Below are 19058 nucleotides of genomic sequence, written 5' to 3'. Positions count from 1 at the left end.
TTATGGTGATGAGGTGGAACGGGAGATTCTCATGGTGATGAGGTGGAACGGGAGATTATCATGGTGATGAGGTGGAACGGGAGATTCTCATCATGATGAGGTGGAATGGGAGATTATCATGGTGATGAGGTGGAACGGGAGATTCTCATCATGATGAGGTGGAACGGGAGATTATCATGGTGATGAGGTGGAACAGGAGATTGTCATGGTGATGAGGTGGAACGGGAGATTATCATGGTGATGAGGTGGAACGGGAGATTCTCATGGTGATGAGGTGGAACGGGAGATTCTCATGGTGATGAGGTGGAACGGGAGATTCTCATCATGATGAGGTGGAACGGGAGATTATCATGGTGATGAGGTGGAACGGGAGATTCTCATCATGATGAGGTGGAACGGGAGATTCTCATCATGATGAGGTGGAACGGGAGATTCTCATCATGATGAGGTGGAACGGGAGATTCTCATGGTGATGAGGTGGAACGGGAGATTCTCATCATGATGAGGTGGAACGGGAGATTGTCATGGTGATGAGGTGGAACGGGAGATTCTCATCATGATGAGGTGGAACGGGAGATTCTCATGGTGATGAGGTGGAACGGGAGATTCTCATGGTGATGAGGTGGAACGGGAGATTCTCATGGTGATGAGGTGGAACGGGAGATTCTCATGGTGATGAGGTGGAACGGGAGATTCTCATGGTGATGAGGTGGAACGGGAGATTCTCATGGTGATGAGGTGGAACAGGAGATTCTCATCATGATGAGGTGGAACGGGAGATTCTCATGGTGATGAGGTGGAACGGGAGATTATCATGGTGATGAGGTGGAACGGGAGATTCTCATGGTGATGAGGTGGAACGGGAGATTCTCATCATGATGAGGTGGAACGGGAGATTCTTATGGTGATGAGGTGGAACGGGAGATTCTCATGGTGATGAGGTGGAACGGGAGATTCTCATCATGATGAGGTGGAACGGGAGATTCTCATGGTGATGAGGTGGAACGGGAGATTCTCATGGTGATGAGGTGGAACGGGAGATTCTCATCATGATGAGGTGGAACGGGAGATTCTCATGGTGATGAGGTGGAACGGGAAATTCTCATCATGATGAGGTGGAACAGGAGATTCTCATCATGATGAGGTGGAACGGGAGATTCTCATGGTGATGAGGTGGAACGGGAGATTCTCATCATGATGTGGTGGAACGGGAGATTCTCATGGTGATGTGGTGGAACAGGAGATTATCATGGTGATGAGGTGGAACGGGAGATTATCATGGTGATGAGGTGGAACGGGAGATTCTCATGGTGATGAGGTGGAACGGGAGATTCTCATCATGATGAGGTGGAATGGGAGATTCTTATGGTGATGAGGTGGAACGGGAGATTCTCATCATGATGAGGTGGAACGGGAGATTCTCATGGTGATGAGGTGGAATGGGAGATTCTCATCATGATGAGGTGGAATGGGAGATTCTCATCATGATGAGGTGGAACGTGAGATTCTCATCATGATGAGGTGGAACGGGAGATTCTCATGGTGATGAGGTGGAATGGGAGATTCTCATCATGATGAGGTGGAACGGGAGATTATCATGGTGATGAGGTGGAACGGGAGATTCTCATGGTGATGAGGTGGAACGGGAGATTCTCATCATGATGAGGTGGAACGGGAGATTCTCATGGTGATGAGGTGGAACGGGAGATTCTCATGGTGATGAGGTGGAACGGGAGATTCTCATGGTGATGAGGTGGAACGGGAGATTCTCATGGTGATGAGGTGGAACGGGAGATTCTCATGGTGATGAGGTGGAACGGGAGATTCTCATGGTGATGAGGTGGAACGGGAGATTCTCATGGTGATGAGGTGGAACGGGAGATTCTCATGGTGATGAGGTGGAACGGGAGATTCTCATGGTGATGAGGTGGAACGGGAGATTCTCATGGTGATGAGGTGGAACGGGAGATTCTCATGGTGATGAGGTGGAACAGGAGATTCTCATCATGATGAGGTGGAACGGGAGATTCTCATGGTGATGAGGTGGAACGGGAGATTATCATGGTGATGAGGTGGAACGGGAGATTCTCATCATGATGAGGTGGAACGGGAGATTCTCATGGTGATGAGGTGGAACGGGAGATTCTCATCATGATGAGGTGGAACGGGAGATTCTCATGGTGATGAGGTGGAACGGGAGATTCTCATCATGATGAGGTGGAACGGGAGATTCTCATCATGATGAGGTGGAACGGGAGATTCTCATCATGATGAGGTGGAACGGGAGATTGTCATGGTGATGAGGTGGAACGGGAGATTCTCATCATGATGAGGTGGAACGGGAGATTCTCATGGTGATGAGGTGGAACGGGAGATTGTTGAATCTAGCACCAACGAACTGCACCTAAGACAGAGACCAGTGAGTGTAAATGTGGACGATGCAATCTGTGATGGGAGCTATCCACCTAATTTATAATTAATGAGGAAACAAACTGCCAGCATCTGTTTTAAATCCGGATGAATGGTTGTTCAATATGCCACTTCTTTATGTTTGCAGCTTCAATCACAGCATGATCTAATGTCATTATCGGTGCCTTCGGCCATGATTCGTAAAAAAGAAACAAAAAACACAATGTGGCCAGAAAAGCTGTAAATCTGTCACATTTAATTTCTCTTTAATGGACTCTGTGCTCTAATTTCGTTGGCAGTAATGAATTATCCGAGCGGTCCGGTTGGAGAGTCTGAGAGTCCTATAGGATGATAGATGTGTGGGATGCTTCGTTGATGTGTCTGCTGGTTAAAGCTCTCAATCTTGGCTTGGCAGAGGAAGCAAGGCCGGGGGTTAAGAGATGTGGAGAGTAAAGGCTGACGGGAAGATTCTCCCTCATGGAGTGATTAGTTTATTCATTAATGTCATTAATATTTCTCATTAAAGCAGAAGATGTGCCTGTGGTGTCCCAGAAAACGGATGGAGGGCTGTAATGAGAGCTGCATAGATCATGGTGCATTTTAATACAGATGCTGGGGGGGTTGACACTCTTGGTCCATCTGCGATTTATTATGATAAAGTGTTGGGATGGCAGCTAAAAATGAAAAATGTCTTTGTTTGCCACCTATTGATCTCATGTTACTTTATGAATCTGCTTGTCACGCATCGCTGAATCCTTCACGTCTTAATTATGTTTGTCTTTCAGTTGGAGTCAATATGTTCTACATCTGCATCATCGTCTATCTCTATGGAGACCTGGCCATCTACGCTGCAGCCGTCCCCATATCGCTTATGGAAGTCGCCTGGTAAGATCGATGCGTTATTTGCTTAACTGGGAATAAGATGTATGTTCAGAAGCAACGCTGCTGTCCTTATAGGCTCCTCTGTCCTCCCATCTTGGTCTCTTTGTGACCTGCTGACCTTGGAGTTAAGACAATAAAGCTTTGCTGACAGAGGCCTTGAGGCCCTCTCACCTCTCGCTGCCGCTCCTGGACTCAGAGTCGTGTCGACTCGCTTCCAGACAGGTTTTTATTGCAAGTCTGTTTTACCAGGCTGGCTGGAAATAAGTATTTTATTTAGTGTTGGACTGATCCCTGCAGAGGCAAAGTGACAGAAATGGTTTTAAACCCCTTTACACTTGAAGTTTTTGACGTTAACATTCTCGATGGTCTCCAGCAACTAAAAAGAAAAGTTTTTAAGGGAAGTTAAATATAATATTTGTTTGAGAGTGCTTCAGTTTTATCTGATTAGTTTGAGGCTGAAAAGTTTTGGTTTATCTGTGAATAAGTGAATAACTGCATGTTATTTAGACGGATTAAGGAGTCCCTTTACTTTATTTCTGAGATGTTTTGCATTATTATACGGTAAAAACTGCTCAAAATCCTGTAGAACACAATTTGATACTTGTCTTCTTCCCTCTAATAGATACCAGGAAGGAGAAGAGTATTATAAAAGAGTATTATAAAAATTCTGACGTATCACATGGAAAATATCCCCTTATTAAAAATAATTAATTTCTTTTTTTTTTTACATTTTGTTAAATGGCTAAGTATAATAAAATAAAAAAAAAAAAGACTTTTCTTCCTATTTGTTCATGGGTCACTCTTTAAAGGGTTAATCCGTCCCTTATCACTCAGTTTGTGCAGAACACTGCTCTTACAAAGCTGCAGCAACACGTTGATGGCAAACGGCCTCTCATGTCAGACGGAAGACAAACAGCTGGAATTATCCAGTTATGGAATATTAAAAGTCCAGTTTCAGCAAGTTTTTCGTAAAAGATTTTGTTCCTCAGTTTCTCACGAGTGACCAAGCAACACTTCTCTGACTGCAATGAAAGATAAAAGCTTGTTTGCTAGCAGAGGAGTTTGTCAGCAATTATTCCATGAACAGATAAAACAGGCTCTTCCTTCTCTTTAACTGAGTTATTGGGGTTATGGAAAAATACCTGATGAAGCTTATAGGGTAGATATGATTAACAAGGCTTAAATACTAAGAGTATTGTTTTTATTTTGTTCAGTTTTTGGCGATAGTTTGCAAAAGTTTAATCACTTTTATTTTCTTTTTCTTTTTTTTTGGATTAATTTATTTAATTTAATATATTTTTCATTTGTATTTATTTTTATTTTTTTAATCAAATTAGTTTTTTGTTATGTTTAAATTTTTAAATTTTCATCTTTTATATATATTTTTTTATATCTAATTTTATTTTGATATTTTTTTTAATTTATTTTTTATATTTATTTCTCTATTCATCATGACAACAGGGATAGGCTCCATCTTGCCCGCGACCCTGAATTAGATTAAGCGGTTCAGAAAATGAATGAATGAATGAATGAATCATGACAACAGATCGACGTTCTCACCTTGACTGTTCATTATTACGTTAGTATTTTTATGATTTTTTTTGTCAATTTTCATAACCGCTGGACCAGAGTAGCAACAGAAGAAGATAGAAAGAAGATATAAGGAAAGATAAAAGATAGAAAAATGGAAAATGAAACTAAGTGTACGAAACAAACCACAGCAAACGTTGCTGCTACATCTGGAATGAACTAGCAAACATAATGAAGCCTCTAAGAATAAACAGACCGTCATCAGGAGCACCTGAGTAAGACAAGATCATATAAAATGAGTGTAAATAAATAAAAGTTGCGCCAATTTAGACCCTGTTTAAAAGTACTTACATATTTTTTAATAAATTTTAACTATTTTTATTTTAAGTTGACATAATCTCGACTCACATATGATGCCATACTAAGGGGTAGTCCTCGCCATCGTTGTCGTGTTTCATAACATCCACGTGCTGAGTCAAGATTTTTTTGGGACATTTTTATCTACAGAAGCAAATTGACAGAGTTCATATATTCTGAAACGCAAAAAAATTGACTCCAGGAGAAAATTCTAGAAGTTTTTTTACATTACATCTTTAATCACTTCAACATATCTGTTGTGACGATGTGATGAAATCCTGCAGGTCTTTGCTTTATTTTGATACCGACATGGCTTTATAATTTCAGGAAGTAAATAGTTTACCACTTTATCCCGGTACACCAGAAATATCTCGCCATGTTTTTCTTTTCTGGGGCGTCATGAATTAATTGAGAAAAGTGGTCCATTTATTTGGGAAAAATCTTTCCTTTTTTGCGTTCTTTCACCTCCCGCTTCCCTGAATTAATCAGAATAAATCGAGGTTATTGTGAAGTTGGGGAAGGAGTCGGGATAAACCTTAAATGATCTTGTCTGGAGGCCCTGCATGCTGGATCTGTCTTATCGCATTAAGCCCTCGTCCACTGTCCAACGCCGCTCACCTTCCAGCGAGAGCAAGTGTGAAATTTAACTGAAGCATCAAAGCTGTTTATTTCACCTGAAGGTGCAGACGGCAGACTTTCCACCAGTCCGCTCCAAGCTTGCTCCTCTGTGCAACCATCATGAATACTTTTAGCATCTGAGGAGCTGATTTATTGTCCTTATTGATTTCAGCTTGCAGCAGAGCTGTAATTGGCATTGTGTATGAATGTGGTTTAACGTCACACTTTGGTTTGTTTTACGTGCAGTGGGAACCACTCCTGCAGTGCTGGAAGCGTGAAGTACAACGATACAGACCCCTGCTGGGGCGTCGTTACGAGGAAGGATGCGTACAGGGTTTTCCTGGTAAGTCGCGATTCTTATTCCCAAACTTTGTACGCTCCTCTTACAAGAAGCCAGGAAGTGGAACTTGGACCAGGCTGCAGTTAAAAAAACCAAACTGTGGCAGGCTGGGACGTTAATATGTCTGGCATCAAACTAACCTGTACATTCACGTAGTTAATGATCAGGTTTGTGATATCCGCAGTTGTTATATCAGACAGCTCTGGCTGATCAATGGACCAAGCCAAAGATAAAGAGAAAGGAGCAGTTCTTCTCTCCAAAGGAGAAATAAATACCCTCTTATATTATATTATATTATATTATATTATATTATATTATATTATATTATATTATATTATATTATATTATATTATATTATATTATATTTATAACACAAAATAAACGATATAAAATACGATATATGATATAATACGATATAATGATATAAGATAATATAATGTAATATGATATAAAATAATAATATGAGATAATATAATATAATGTAATGTAATGTAATATGATATGATATGATATGATATAATATAAATGGGTAAGAGAATGTTGGTAATTGTGTATCATGTTGAGTATTTTCAGTCAGTTTTACAGTTTTGTCCGGTTGCCATCACTACAGAAACATGTGTTTGGAAATGGAAGCAGCGTTTTCAGTCCTGCCTCGAGATATTCAGCCTCAGGCAGGAATGTCGTCTGCAAACTGCTGCCTTCATTCAGGAATGAGTCTCTGATCTGGTCCCCTGCGGTCGTTGCAGCTCTGTGGTTCTGTATTAACCGTTGACCTCTGTGGGCAGCGAAGCCGGTGACACAAATGCACATGTGAACCACATGTTAAAAGGTGTGTTTGGAACAATGACGGGCCAACCACATGTTTCTTCACATGTTTCTTCACATGTGCTCCACAAATGCTTTTTTGGGACATTTTATTGTGATCAGCATGTAAATTACATTTGGTTGACATGTGAATTACATGTGAATATCATGAAAATCCCACGTATATCAGATGGAGATCACATATAAACAACATGTGAAGAATGTGTGAATCACATGTTTGATAATGCATGTGAAGAAAATGTAAAAACACACGTGTTTAACATGGTCATGCAGATGTACAAACCTGTTTTGGGTTATTTTCACGTCATCAACATGTGAATTACATGAGTTTAACACGGGTAAATCGCATGTGAATAACATTAAACCACATGTTCTTTACATGTGCTCCACATTCACATGCACACTTGTTTTTGGGACATTTTCATATGATTAACATGTGAATCATGTGAATGATAGGAAACCACATGTAAATAAGATGCAGTTCACTTGTAAACACTGAAGAACATGTGAATCACGTGAAAAAACAAGAAAATCACATGTAATCTATGTGTGAGTCACATGTACTTCTCATGTGAATCACATGTGAACCACATCTGATTTACAGGTAGTTTTCATGTTATTTACATGTTTTACAGGTGCTAACTAAACATGATTCACATATTCGGCACATGTGAATCACACAAAATCATTCCAAAACCAGACTGTTGCACGTGGTTACAGGTGTGTTTGTTCTGTAAGGGTGTGTGTAACATACGGAAAACAGGGGTGCTTTCAGGGCTTTTTGTTTGTCTTCCTTTGTTTTGTTTAATTGCAGTCAGATAAAACATGCGTCTTATTCCATGTTCAGGTGGTCACACTGCTCGACAAGCTTTAAGCACAACCGGAAGAGACAAAACTTTATTTGCCTTGACATGTGGAAAGTCACCATCATGACATTTAGCTTTTAGTATGTTTTTATTTATTCATAATTTGTCATAAAATTAATTTCTAATCAGCACTTTATTTGTTTTCTGTTCATTTACTGCAGTTTAACTCTTTATTTCCATCCTGCTGTCATTGTTTCAGCAAATTAAGCGGAGGGGAGTGCGACAGACAGACCTTTATTCCAACAATCCAACATTTGACCTCTGACTTTATGTTGCATTTGTGTCAGAGGCAAAATGTGGGACATTTCTGCTCCAGTGTTGCGTTGAGAACTGGGATTAACAGGCTGGCATTAAAATGAAGTTAAATCTTCATCATCTCGGGTTCTAACTCTTCATTTTCTTCAAAATTTGCCAAATTTTCCAGTTTTAAATCCTGCTTGTTTAAATATTACATAACCGTAAAAGCCTTGAATGTCTCGTAATAGTTGTATGTTTTTTTTTCTCATCTACGTCTGTTTTAGTAAAACGTGTGGAATTAAATCAGCTGTTAAACATCATATGTTCGTCCCCTCTGAGGCGTCTGATGCACAGTGAATAATAATTTGGCTCCGTCTCGACTTTAAGTCGAACGTCTGCAGCCCACAGGAAGTTTTTCGTGTCCTTGAAATCATAAATGAGCCAGACTCTTATTTCCAGTCCAGCTTTAACTTTGAGCGGCGACAGTGATAGATGTCCTGATCTTCTGTGCAATTTCCAAGCCTCCCTCCCTCTCTGCTGTATCCTCCCCGTCCTTGCTTGTAGTTAATAGAATTAGCAAAAAAAAAAAGACTGTAAATGAAATGTTCTCTTCTTTATCTCCCGTGGGATAACCCCCCCCCCCCCCCCCCCCCCCCCCTCATATTCCCCGTGTGTGAAGAAAATTTAAATAATGCTGCTTTGTAATCTTCATTCAGTTTGTTTACTCTTGCAAAGGCACATTTTCCACCTGTTTTTTTATGCAGCAATGTGAAAACAAACATGCACTGCTGACTTTAATCAGTTTAACAGCCTATTGCTTTTATGCTTCTTACATATTGAGCCGAACTCATGTTTGACAGCATGTTGTGTTGATGTTTGGTGACCAAGTGAAGCACAAACTTCCCCCGCAGATGATTGATGGACATTTCTTTTTTAGTTTCTTATAAATTTAGCATCTGATTTGGGTTTAATTTTATACCTAGTTGAGATTTTACCCAACTATAACTAAGACTGGTGCGTATTGTCGGGTTGTCAGGATACTATAAGACAGAGAAGGAAAAAAAAAACCCACACATCACAACTTGTACGATGAAAAATATAAATAAATTTAATAAAAAAAAAAAACCCCAAACATTAAAATGGTGGACTAAGTTAATTATTTAAAGCTCTATTAGCTTGTACATCCATAGTCTTCTTTAACTGCTGACTGTAGTGTAAAAATACAAAAGTAAAATACTTCTTGGTGTTAGTTATTAACAATAATGTCCTTTTCTTCACAACACCTGAGAACAGATCCAGTCATAGAAACAAACATTCGGATTAAAACAGTGTTATCAGTGTTTTGAAGAAGCCTGAAGTCCTCATAACGTATCAGACAGAAACCTGATCTGTGAAAACGTACTCAGCAGCCATCCTGCTAAGCGTGTGTGTGTGTGTGTGTGTGTGTGTGGTGATTTCCATTGTTGGCAGGTGGAGTTGAGTTTGTGGTTGTTTAGGTCTGGCTGTCGGTCCTGGTCTCTCAGTCTCAGCCTGGACTGTAAGACTTACTGTACATCATGATTGTCAGATATAGTAAACAAACAAAAAAAAGCTCCTCATTTTTACACCGATGGAAAATACGAGTGTGTTGTTTAGCTAGACGGTGGTGAAGCACGGAGAGAGGAGCAAAGACCCGCTAGCCACATGGTTCGCTGATGTTGTCGATCACGCTGGACAGTGAAAACTCTACATTCATGTGATTAAACAGAAACTTCCTGATGAGCTGCAGATGATTCGTAAAGATGGTTTGGTCCCCTTTACACCGACTCCGGTCCATTGCCATGGTTACGGTTCTGTTTGGAGGATCTTACTTTTCAGACTTTTCACCAGCATTAGACACTTTTTGCCACTGCCAGGTTGAAAGTGCGTCCTTACTGGAAACAGTGGGTCCATCAGGTTGCTGCTCAAAATGGTTAGATGGCTGGTCCTGTGTTAATTATTATCTACAGTCGTCACAAATGTACTCGCACCCTCCCATTAAAGAAGGAAAAAAACAGCTGCCTGGGAGATGAGCTGAAATTGACAAAAATAGTAATAAATAAAACATTTTATGAAAATCAATACATTATTTTCTAATTCTGGTTCAACAGAAATGTCTTTTTTAAAAAGCAAACAAATATGATAAAATAATATGTGTTACATCAGTCATAAAGTAATATTTAGTTGAGCAATCCTTTAATGTTTCCGCTCCAGTCAGGTGTTTTCTGTTCCTCTCAGTCAGACTTCTGCACCTGTTGACAGGTATTTTGTCCCACTGTTCAACAGAAAAGTCTCTAATTTGTTTGTTTTTATTTGTTTTGTCTTAAACTTAATTAATGAAAAAAGTGTCTTATATCACTAATTTAGCAAACTTGTAGGTATTGTTCCTGTTTTCAGTCTCCAGTTATTTGAGTTTATTTTAGTTATTTGTTGTAAATTCCAACTTTTCTTTAATGAAAAGATTTGAAAAAACTTGAGGACGACTGTAACTAGTTACTACATTATTAGTATTGATTAGTATCTGAATATCCTTTTTTCAATATAGTTTTACAACACTGGTGTATTACAATACTATACAATACTGTACGCATTTTACAAACAACAATGTTGACCAAAGTTTGACTTGTGGGGGGTTAAAAAACACAATAAAACAGAATGAATAACATACACGAGGAGAATAAAAAAATTAGTCAACTGAAAGCAGTCAAAGATAAAAGCAATCAAATTAAAACAATCAAAATAAAATAAAATCTAAAAAGTCTACTTATTGTGCAGAAAAAAAAAAGTTTAAACAAATGGGTCTTCAGTAAAGACTTAAAAGCAGATCGAGATGTGTAAAGGAAGCTCATTCCACAGTTTAGGTGCTGCCATCGCAAAGGCCCGGTCCCGTCTGAGCTTCTGTTTCGTCAGAAACAGCTGACCAGAGAGACCGATGGGGTGTGTAGGGATGGAGGAGCTCAGAGAGGTACAGCGAGGCAGCTCCATGCTAACATGGAAAAACAAATAAAATCAGCTTCAAATGGATGCTAAAGTGCAGCTAGTGAAGATATGATAAAACCGGGTGATGTGCTCATATTTGCAAGAATCTGGCGATGTGGTACGTAAGCAAGGTGATGCATTGCGATTTTTCTTTCACTATGGTTTAATGGTAAGAAATCTGCAGCAGCATCGTAAGCGCTCAGAGCTGCTAAAGTAGACTTCAGCTTCCTGAACAAGAACGGCAGGATTTACATTTTTCTACAGAATGAGTATAGACACAACTTCTTTATGTACAAGATAATTAAAGAAAAAAAACTGGTGCATCAGCAAAGATATGTTTTTAATAAGAAAAAAATCAATACAGTCCTTTTGAATGTCAATATAGCTATGCCAAAAATATTGCATTATATTTATATTTTCTCTCATTAATAACTACAACCAACCAGTATGCTACACAGAGGCTAAAGCTGCATCTTCTCCATCCTCTGTGTGTGTGCGTTACAGAGTCATACCTAGCCTAAAGACAATTCCCACACCATAATGATTATGGTGAATAATTGATCAGCCTCCATCAGCTGTTCTCTACTGTGGAGAGAACTGTCAAATCCTCCCCAGCCCAGCATCCAGCAGGTCTCCTTTATGTGCTCGCTGTAACGTAGCTGCAAGGCTTCAAGGTGCCCTTTTCCCCACCGAGCTGAACCAACTGAGCGTTTTTGTGCCTGACTGTTTTCATTCAGGTCCTCCAGAGGAGCAGAGTGGAGCGTGAGTCATCTCAGGAAGCCAAGCTTAACATTGTTGGCTGAAAGATAAACTTTTCTGATGTATTAATCTGACCTTTCTCCACCAGAAGACGTATCTTCTCCCAGCTCGTCTGAGAAAAGCCATTCTAATTCCCTCCTCACTTGACTGACTCCTGTCAGTGATTTATGAATGAGAAGAAGATAGATGTTCAGCAACGCTGTCACAAACACCATCAAACGACATGTAGAAGTATCACAGCATCAAGTGAAATGACTCATTTGTCTTTATGATAATTAATTATTCACTCATTTGCATTCGTTTAAAGTTGCATCGACATCAATGCTTTAGTTTTGTGTTCTTGGCTAAATCACGGTAAACTGTATAGATTACTGTCATAAAGGAGGCGATTGCGTACGAGAACATCCACACCAAGGCAGCCTGGGTGACGGTCGGAACTGTTGCACCTTCATTTGGTTTCACACTGCACTTTACTGCACCTGGATGAAGTGCATGGTTAGGGGTGAAACAACAACTGACCAAGCAGAACATAAGTAAGAGGAAGAAGGAAACCCAGCTCATCGATAGGTCAGCATGGAAAATGGCAGTTCACCCTCTTCAACTCATTCACTGCTGGTCACTTCCACTTAGAGAGCATGTCGCAGGTTAGAACCTCCTTAAATCAGAAAAACAATGTTGGAACTGATGTTGAATAAAAACACACTTATAAATACACTTTATGGGCGTGTATTTATTCTTTTTAAAGCTATAGTTGGTAATCTTGCTAGGGTGATGTCATGCATGACGCTGCCAAGATGACAACTTTGGGAACCGCCCAATGACCTTTACTTTAGCTCTTCGGAAACTCTCGGGTGATGTCACAGAGGCTCCGCCCATCATTTAATATATGGCAATACGAGTCTCAGTTAGCTGAAAGACTTACTGACCTGGACTGACACCTATGGACTCCAATGACAATGGTGGAACTGGTGGAAAAAGCCTTGGATCTCGCAAGGAGCAAAACCAGAGGGGGAGGAGCCAAGACAGGGCGCCACTTTCACATCTTGGTAGCTCCCCAACATTACCTAGCCCAGCTTTAAAGGTGGAGTATGTAAGATTTTCAATATTTTCTAAATAAATTAACTAATAAAATAACTACAGTCGTAATTAGAAAGTTTTTTGAACATGTAGGTTCCAGTCTGTCCATATTTGATGCGTTATTAAATTACAAGTTTAATTAATGAGAAATGACAAAAAGCACTTTTTTTTTTACTAGTAGGCAAACATTTAAGAAGGGTCTTTGTCATTAATTAAACTTGTAATTTAATAAAACATCAAATATGGACAGACTGGAACCTACATGTTTATTATGATTGTAGTTATTTTTTTAGTTAATTTATTTTGAAAATATTGAAAATCTTGCATACTCTACCTTTAAGGGTAATAATGAATACATGCAATTTGGTGCTTTTCACAGCACAACACTGTCTCCCTTTTCCTACGTCACGTCCTGTCTTGCAGTTTTAGATGCAGGAGTAAAATTCTAGCAGAAACTACAACAAAAGCCCAAATAGTGTATTTTTATTTAACATTGGTTCCAACAATATTTTTCTACATATTGATGTAAGGGAGATTTTAACCTGCAACATGCTCTTTAAGGAGGATTAAGTAAACAAAAGAACAGAATTACAGAATGAAAATAACTGTTAACCATTTAGCTATTAGAAGTTTGCATTAAGGGCTGCACGGTGGCGCAGTGGTTAGCACTGTGGCCTCACAGCAAGAAGGTTGCTGGTTCGATCCTTGGCTGGTTTGGACAGTGGCCTTTCTGTGTGGAGTTTGCATGTTCTCCCCATGTATGCGTGGGTTCTCTCCGGGTACTCCGGCTTCCTCCCACCATCCAAAGACATGCATGATAGGTTAATTGGTCACTCTACATTGCCCCTAGGAGTGAGTGTGAGCGTGAGTGTGGTTGTTCGTCTCTCTGTGTGGCCCTGCGATGGACTGGCGAGCTGTCCAGGGTGTACCCTGCCTGTTGCCCAAAGCCAGCTGGGATAGGCTCCAGCTTCCCCGCGACCCTGAATTGGAATAAGCGGTTCGGATAATGAATGAATGAATGAAAGTTTGCATTAATTACAGGTTATTTATGGGGAAGCACCAACACTAAATGAAGATGTGAGGGACGCAGCAGTGAATAAAGCTAAATGATCACAGTCATATACGGTGTAAAAGCCACTGATTCACACTTTATCTGACGGGTTCATTTAAAAGTTTGAAAGTTTCTGGGTCAAAACACGTCTTGACGTGTTGAGCGAACCCCAAAGCATCACATGTTTCTCAACAAATGACCTTCTGAAGCTGCTAAAATCCCTGGTCTTTGGACAACAAGGCTGTTTTTAATGAAACACATGTGTGTCTTTCCAAAGTGACCTCCAGTGAGCCGGGGTTAAATCCTTGATGGAGCTTTCTTGATAACCTTGGTGTCTGTTCTCCAGAGCCACACTTGGCTGCTTTAAGAAGAAAGGGGATTGCATGTTGGTGTCTGCAGGAGACAAAAATGATGATGTAAGATACGTTTGCATCAGCCATGACATTTTTACAGATGATTCAATGAGAGATCAGCGAGCGGCTTGATTATAATTCGCTTTGATCCCTGTGTGTGTGTTTGGAGCTAGACGTAGAGGTACGCAGATGGACGGATGGTTTTGTCTGTCTTCTGTATAAAAAGTAATGTGTTGGCTTAAGGCTAACGTCAAGCTAGCACTTAGCATGCTCAAACAAACTAAAAGGAATAAAACAACTTTGCCCATCAGCATATGTTCACCTTAACAATATGATCAGTTTTCAATTACAAATTGATTAGAATAATTGCAGAGAAACCTTTTTATTTCCATAAAAATAACATAAAAACCCTCAGAACCTCCTCTACTGACTACAGAAAGTCTGAACGGACAAAATACACCTTTCCCCTCTCTAGAGAGCTGCTTTTTGTTGATTTTCCAGCAATGAAATGATAAAGTAAAATAATGAAGTTGAAATAAAATAATCGTCTCCATGTTTATGATGTTTGTCAATGTCAGGACATTAAGATTGATTTCTGATGTAATTAGAAACACACAGGGAGTTGATAATTAGCTGACTGCTTGTATTCATTGGTGAAGAAGGAAGCGGTGTGCAGTGACAAGACATTTAGAATGTGACACATCGTGATGCATCGTTGAATCGAATAGAATCAAGGAGGAAAATCAGCAAATAGTTCAATTTCATGATGTATAAAACGTGAAATGATACAAACAGTAAATAGAAACAATAAATAAATAATAAATAAAAGAAGATTAGAGCAGTGTGTGATTTCCTTTCTGGACTGTCAGGACTGTTTCATTTACAGACTCCCCATGTCCTCTCTGAGGCCTTTTATCTCCAGAAACCCTACGCACTCAGGAGATTACTGGGCGGTGCATCCGCCTGGACACACCGTTCTCAGACTTTATGTGCAAGTCTCTTGACATGGCTTCGCTGACATCGGACGCGCTGACGTTGCGGTAACGTATTGTGTCATTTCCTGTTTCCCTAGCGTGTGTCACTGCGGATTGCTACGAGCCGTTGGCTCCTTTAACTTCTTTCTAACTTCTATCTATTGTTAACCAACCACTCACTTTAGCGCACAATATCTTCCCAAACCACTGTTCTATATATTGCATTTATTTTTGGGATCTTTGGCTTTCTGTTTACTGACTTAAACAGCTCAAGCACTCGGTTTTAGCATGGCTGCTAGCTCTCTTCCCACACCCCGGTCCCCTGCCTTTTCTTGCTCGGTGTGTCTGATGTTTAGCTACTCCTCCGCCTCCTTTAGTGATAACGGTAGGTGTATTAAGTGTAGCAGCTTGGCAGCCTTGGAGGCGAGGCTCTGTGAGTTAGAAGCCCAGCTCCGCACTCAGTTAGGGAAGCAGTTAGTCAGCAAGCCCCCATTAGCCAGTGCGGAGCTACCAGCCAGGGCAGTTAACCCTAGTGGTCCCTCAGCAGTTTCCGCGCAGCCGGGAGCCGAGGCGGGCTGGACGACGGTCAGGCGGAAGCGTAGCCCCAAACCAAAACCCACTGGCCACCACCGACCTGTTCACGTTTCTAACAGATTTTCCCCGCTCGGCGACACACCCGCTGAGGCAGAAACCCTGATTATAGGTAGTTCCATAGTCAGAAACGTGGCTCTAGAGACACCGGGGACCATAGTCAAATGCATTCCTGGGGCCAGAGCGGGCGACGTCGAATCGTATTTGAAACTGCTGGCTAAGGCTAAACGTAAATACTGTAAGATTGTAATTCACGTCGGCGGTAACGACACCCGGTTACGCCAATCGGAGGTCACTAAAATTAATGTTGCTTCGGTGTGTAACTTTGCCAAGAGCATGTCGGACTCGTAGTTTTCTCTGGTCCCTTGCCAAATTTAATCAGCGATGACATGTTTAGCCGCATGTCATCCTTCAACCGCTGGTTGTCTAGGTGGTGTCCCGATAACAACGTGGGTTTTATAGATAATTGGAGCGCTTTTTGGGGAAAGCCTGGTCTTATTAGGAGAGATGGCATCCATCCCACGTTGGATGGAGCCGCTCTCTTATCTAGCAATATGGAATCTTTTATTAGTCAGCTAAATTGACAACTCAGGGTTGGGACCAGGAGGCAGAATTGTAGTCCTACACACTTTTCTGCAGCTTCCCACCTGCCGCCGCCCACCCAAAACCCCATTCCGACCTTATACAACTTCCCAGCAGTAAGAATTAAACAACACAAAAACACTTCTGGGGTTAATCGTGAAAACCTCATAAAAATAAAAACAATGGATCTAATAAAATCTGAAAATAAGACAATAAAGTGTGGCCTACTGAATATTAGATCCCTCCCAAATAAGTCTTTATTAGTCAATGACTTGATAGGTGATCACCACATTGATTTATTCTGTCTTACGGAAACCTGGTTACAGCAAGAGGATTATGTTAGTATTAATGAAGCTACGCCAGCTAACTATTTAAACTTTCACATTCCTAGAACTACAGGCACAGGAGGAGGTGTTGCAGCTATCTTTAAGTCAGAATTTTTAATTAATCCTAAGCACAAAACTAACTATAAATCCTTTGAATTCCTGACATTAAATTTATCTCATCCAAAATGGAATTGAGAGAAACCGCTCCTTTTAGCATTAGTGTATCGCCCACCTGGACCTTACTCTGAGTTTCTGACCGAATTCTCTGATCTCTTGTCTGAGTTAGTGCTGACTACTGATAAGGTCATTGTACTAGGTGATTTTAATATTCATGTTGACGTTGAAAATGATAGTTTAAACATTTCCTTTAGCTCTATTCTAAACTCAATTGGGTTTTCACAAAATGTCAATGGAGCCACTCACTCTCATAGTCACACTCTTGATCTGGTTCTAACATATGGTATTGAGACTGATAAGCTCAAAGTATTTCCTCAAAACCCTGTCTTGTCCGATCACTTCTTATTAACCTTTGAATTCACTTTATTTGATTACTCACTGACCAAAATAAATTCTACTATAGTAGATGTTTATCAGACAATAATATTACAAAATTTAAACAATCAATTGAATCAATTTTTTCGCATCTACCATGTGTTAGCATGACTGAGAGTCCCCCTTTAAGCCTTACTCCTGCTCAGATTGATCAACATGCTGATACTATAACAGCTTCAATGCGTACAACCTTGGATAATGTTGCTCCCCTAAAGAAGAAGAAATTAGGTAAGATTATGAAGGCTCCCTGGTTTAATTCCCAGCTTCGAGCTCTAAAACAGGCATCAAGGCGTTTGGAAAACAGATGGCGTTCATCAGGACTAGAGGAGTCTCACTTAACCTGGAAAGAAAGTTTAATCGTATACAAAAAAGCCTTACGTACGGCAAGAACAGCTTATTATTCATCATTGATAGAGGAAAACAAAAACAACCCTCGGTTTCTTTTCAGCACTGTAGCTAGGCTTACTAGGAGCCGGAGCGCTGTGGAGCCATGTATTCCTTTCTCACTTAGCTGTGATGATTTCATGTATTTTTTCAGGAATAAAATTGACACTAGTAGAGATCAAATTCACAATACTCTTCCTTCTACCTATAATGTTGAGCCTGTTGTGGTCTCCGAAGCATCCTTAGAACCAGGATCTCACTTGTCTAAATAGTTTCTGTCCTGTCCAACCCTCTGAATTAACTAAAATAATAGCTTCATCTAAACCATCCACCTGTATCTTAGACCCTCTCCCAACGAGCCTCTTTAAGGACATTTTCCCTTTAATTAATACATCACTACTAAATCTTATCAATATGTCTTTAGTGACAGGATATGTAGCACAATCATTTAAAACTGCTGTAATCAAGCCTTTACTTAAAAAGCAATCTCTGGATCCAGAGGTGATAGCAAATTATAGACCTATATCTAATCTCCCGTTTATGTCCAAAATTCTGGAGAAAATAGTTTCCGCTCAGCTACATGCCCACCTGAGCAGAAATAATTCATGCGAGGAGTTTCAGTCAGGATTTAGAGCTCATCATAGTACTGAGACAGCATTGGTGAAAGTTACTAATGACCTTCTTATGGCCTCAGACAAAGGACTTGTGTCCGTACTTATCTTGCTTGATCTTAGTGCTGCATTTGATACAGTCGATCATAACATTCTGTTACAAAGACTAGAACAGGTGATTGGAATTACAGGTACAGCGTTAAGCTGGTTTAAATCATATTTATCTGATAGACTTCCGTTCGTTCATGTAAATGACAAGTCCTCCTCACAAACTACAGTAAGTCATGGAGTTCCTCAAGGTTCTGTACTTGGACCAATACTCTTCACGCTATATATGCTCCCTTTAGGCAAAATTATTAGACAGCATGGAATAAACTTTCATTGTTATGCAGATGATACTCAACTATACTTATCCTTTAAACCAGATGAAACAAATCAGCCCAATAGGCTACAAAATTGTCTCATAGACATAAAGACTTGGATGTCTAGAAATTTTCTCCTCTTAAACTCAGATAAGACTGAAGTAATTCTCGTTGGATCTGAAAAACTCAGAGCTAAATTTTCCGGTTTTGTAATGAACCTGGACGGCATTACTTTAGCTTCCAGTGCTACAGTGAGAAACCTTGGAGTAATATTTGACCCTGACCTGTCCTTTGGCCCACATATTAAGCAGGTTACTAAAACAGCCTTCTTTCATTTACGTAATATAGCCAAAATTAGGGACATTCTGTCTCGGA

At 40.2% G+C, this 19058-nt stretch overlaps 1 protein-coding gene across 1 annotated transcript in view; it reads left to right on the top strand.

The window, feature by feature from the left end:
• tmem104 (transmembrane protein 104) overlaps nt 1-19058 on the top strand; it is a gene marked incomplete at its 3' end in the record, with an annotated part of 98696 nt that overhangs the window by 27570 nt on the left and 52068 nt on the right. The window contains exons 7-8 of the mRNA XM_079252740.1: nt 3195-3294; nt 6043-6139. Of these exons, the coding sequence (XP_079108866.1) occupies nt 3195-3294; nt 6043-6139 (197 nt within the window). The remainder of the gene's footprint in view (nt 1-3194; nt 3295-6042; nt 6140-19058) is intronic.

The sequence above is a fragment of the Telmatherina bonti genome, assembly GCF_933228915.1.
Source record: "Telmatherina bonti genome assembly, chromosome: 14".
In the NCBI taxonomy this organism is placed as follows: domain Eukaryota; kingdom Metazoa; phylum Chordata; class Actinopteri; order Atheriniformes; family Telmatherinidae; genus Telmatherina; species Telmatherina bonti.
This window is presented reverse-complemented; position numbering and strand designations above follow the sequence as displayed.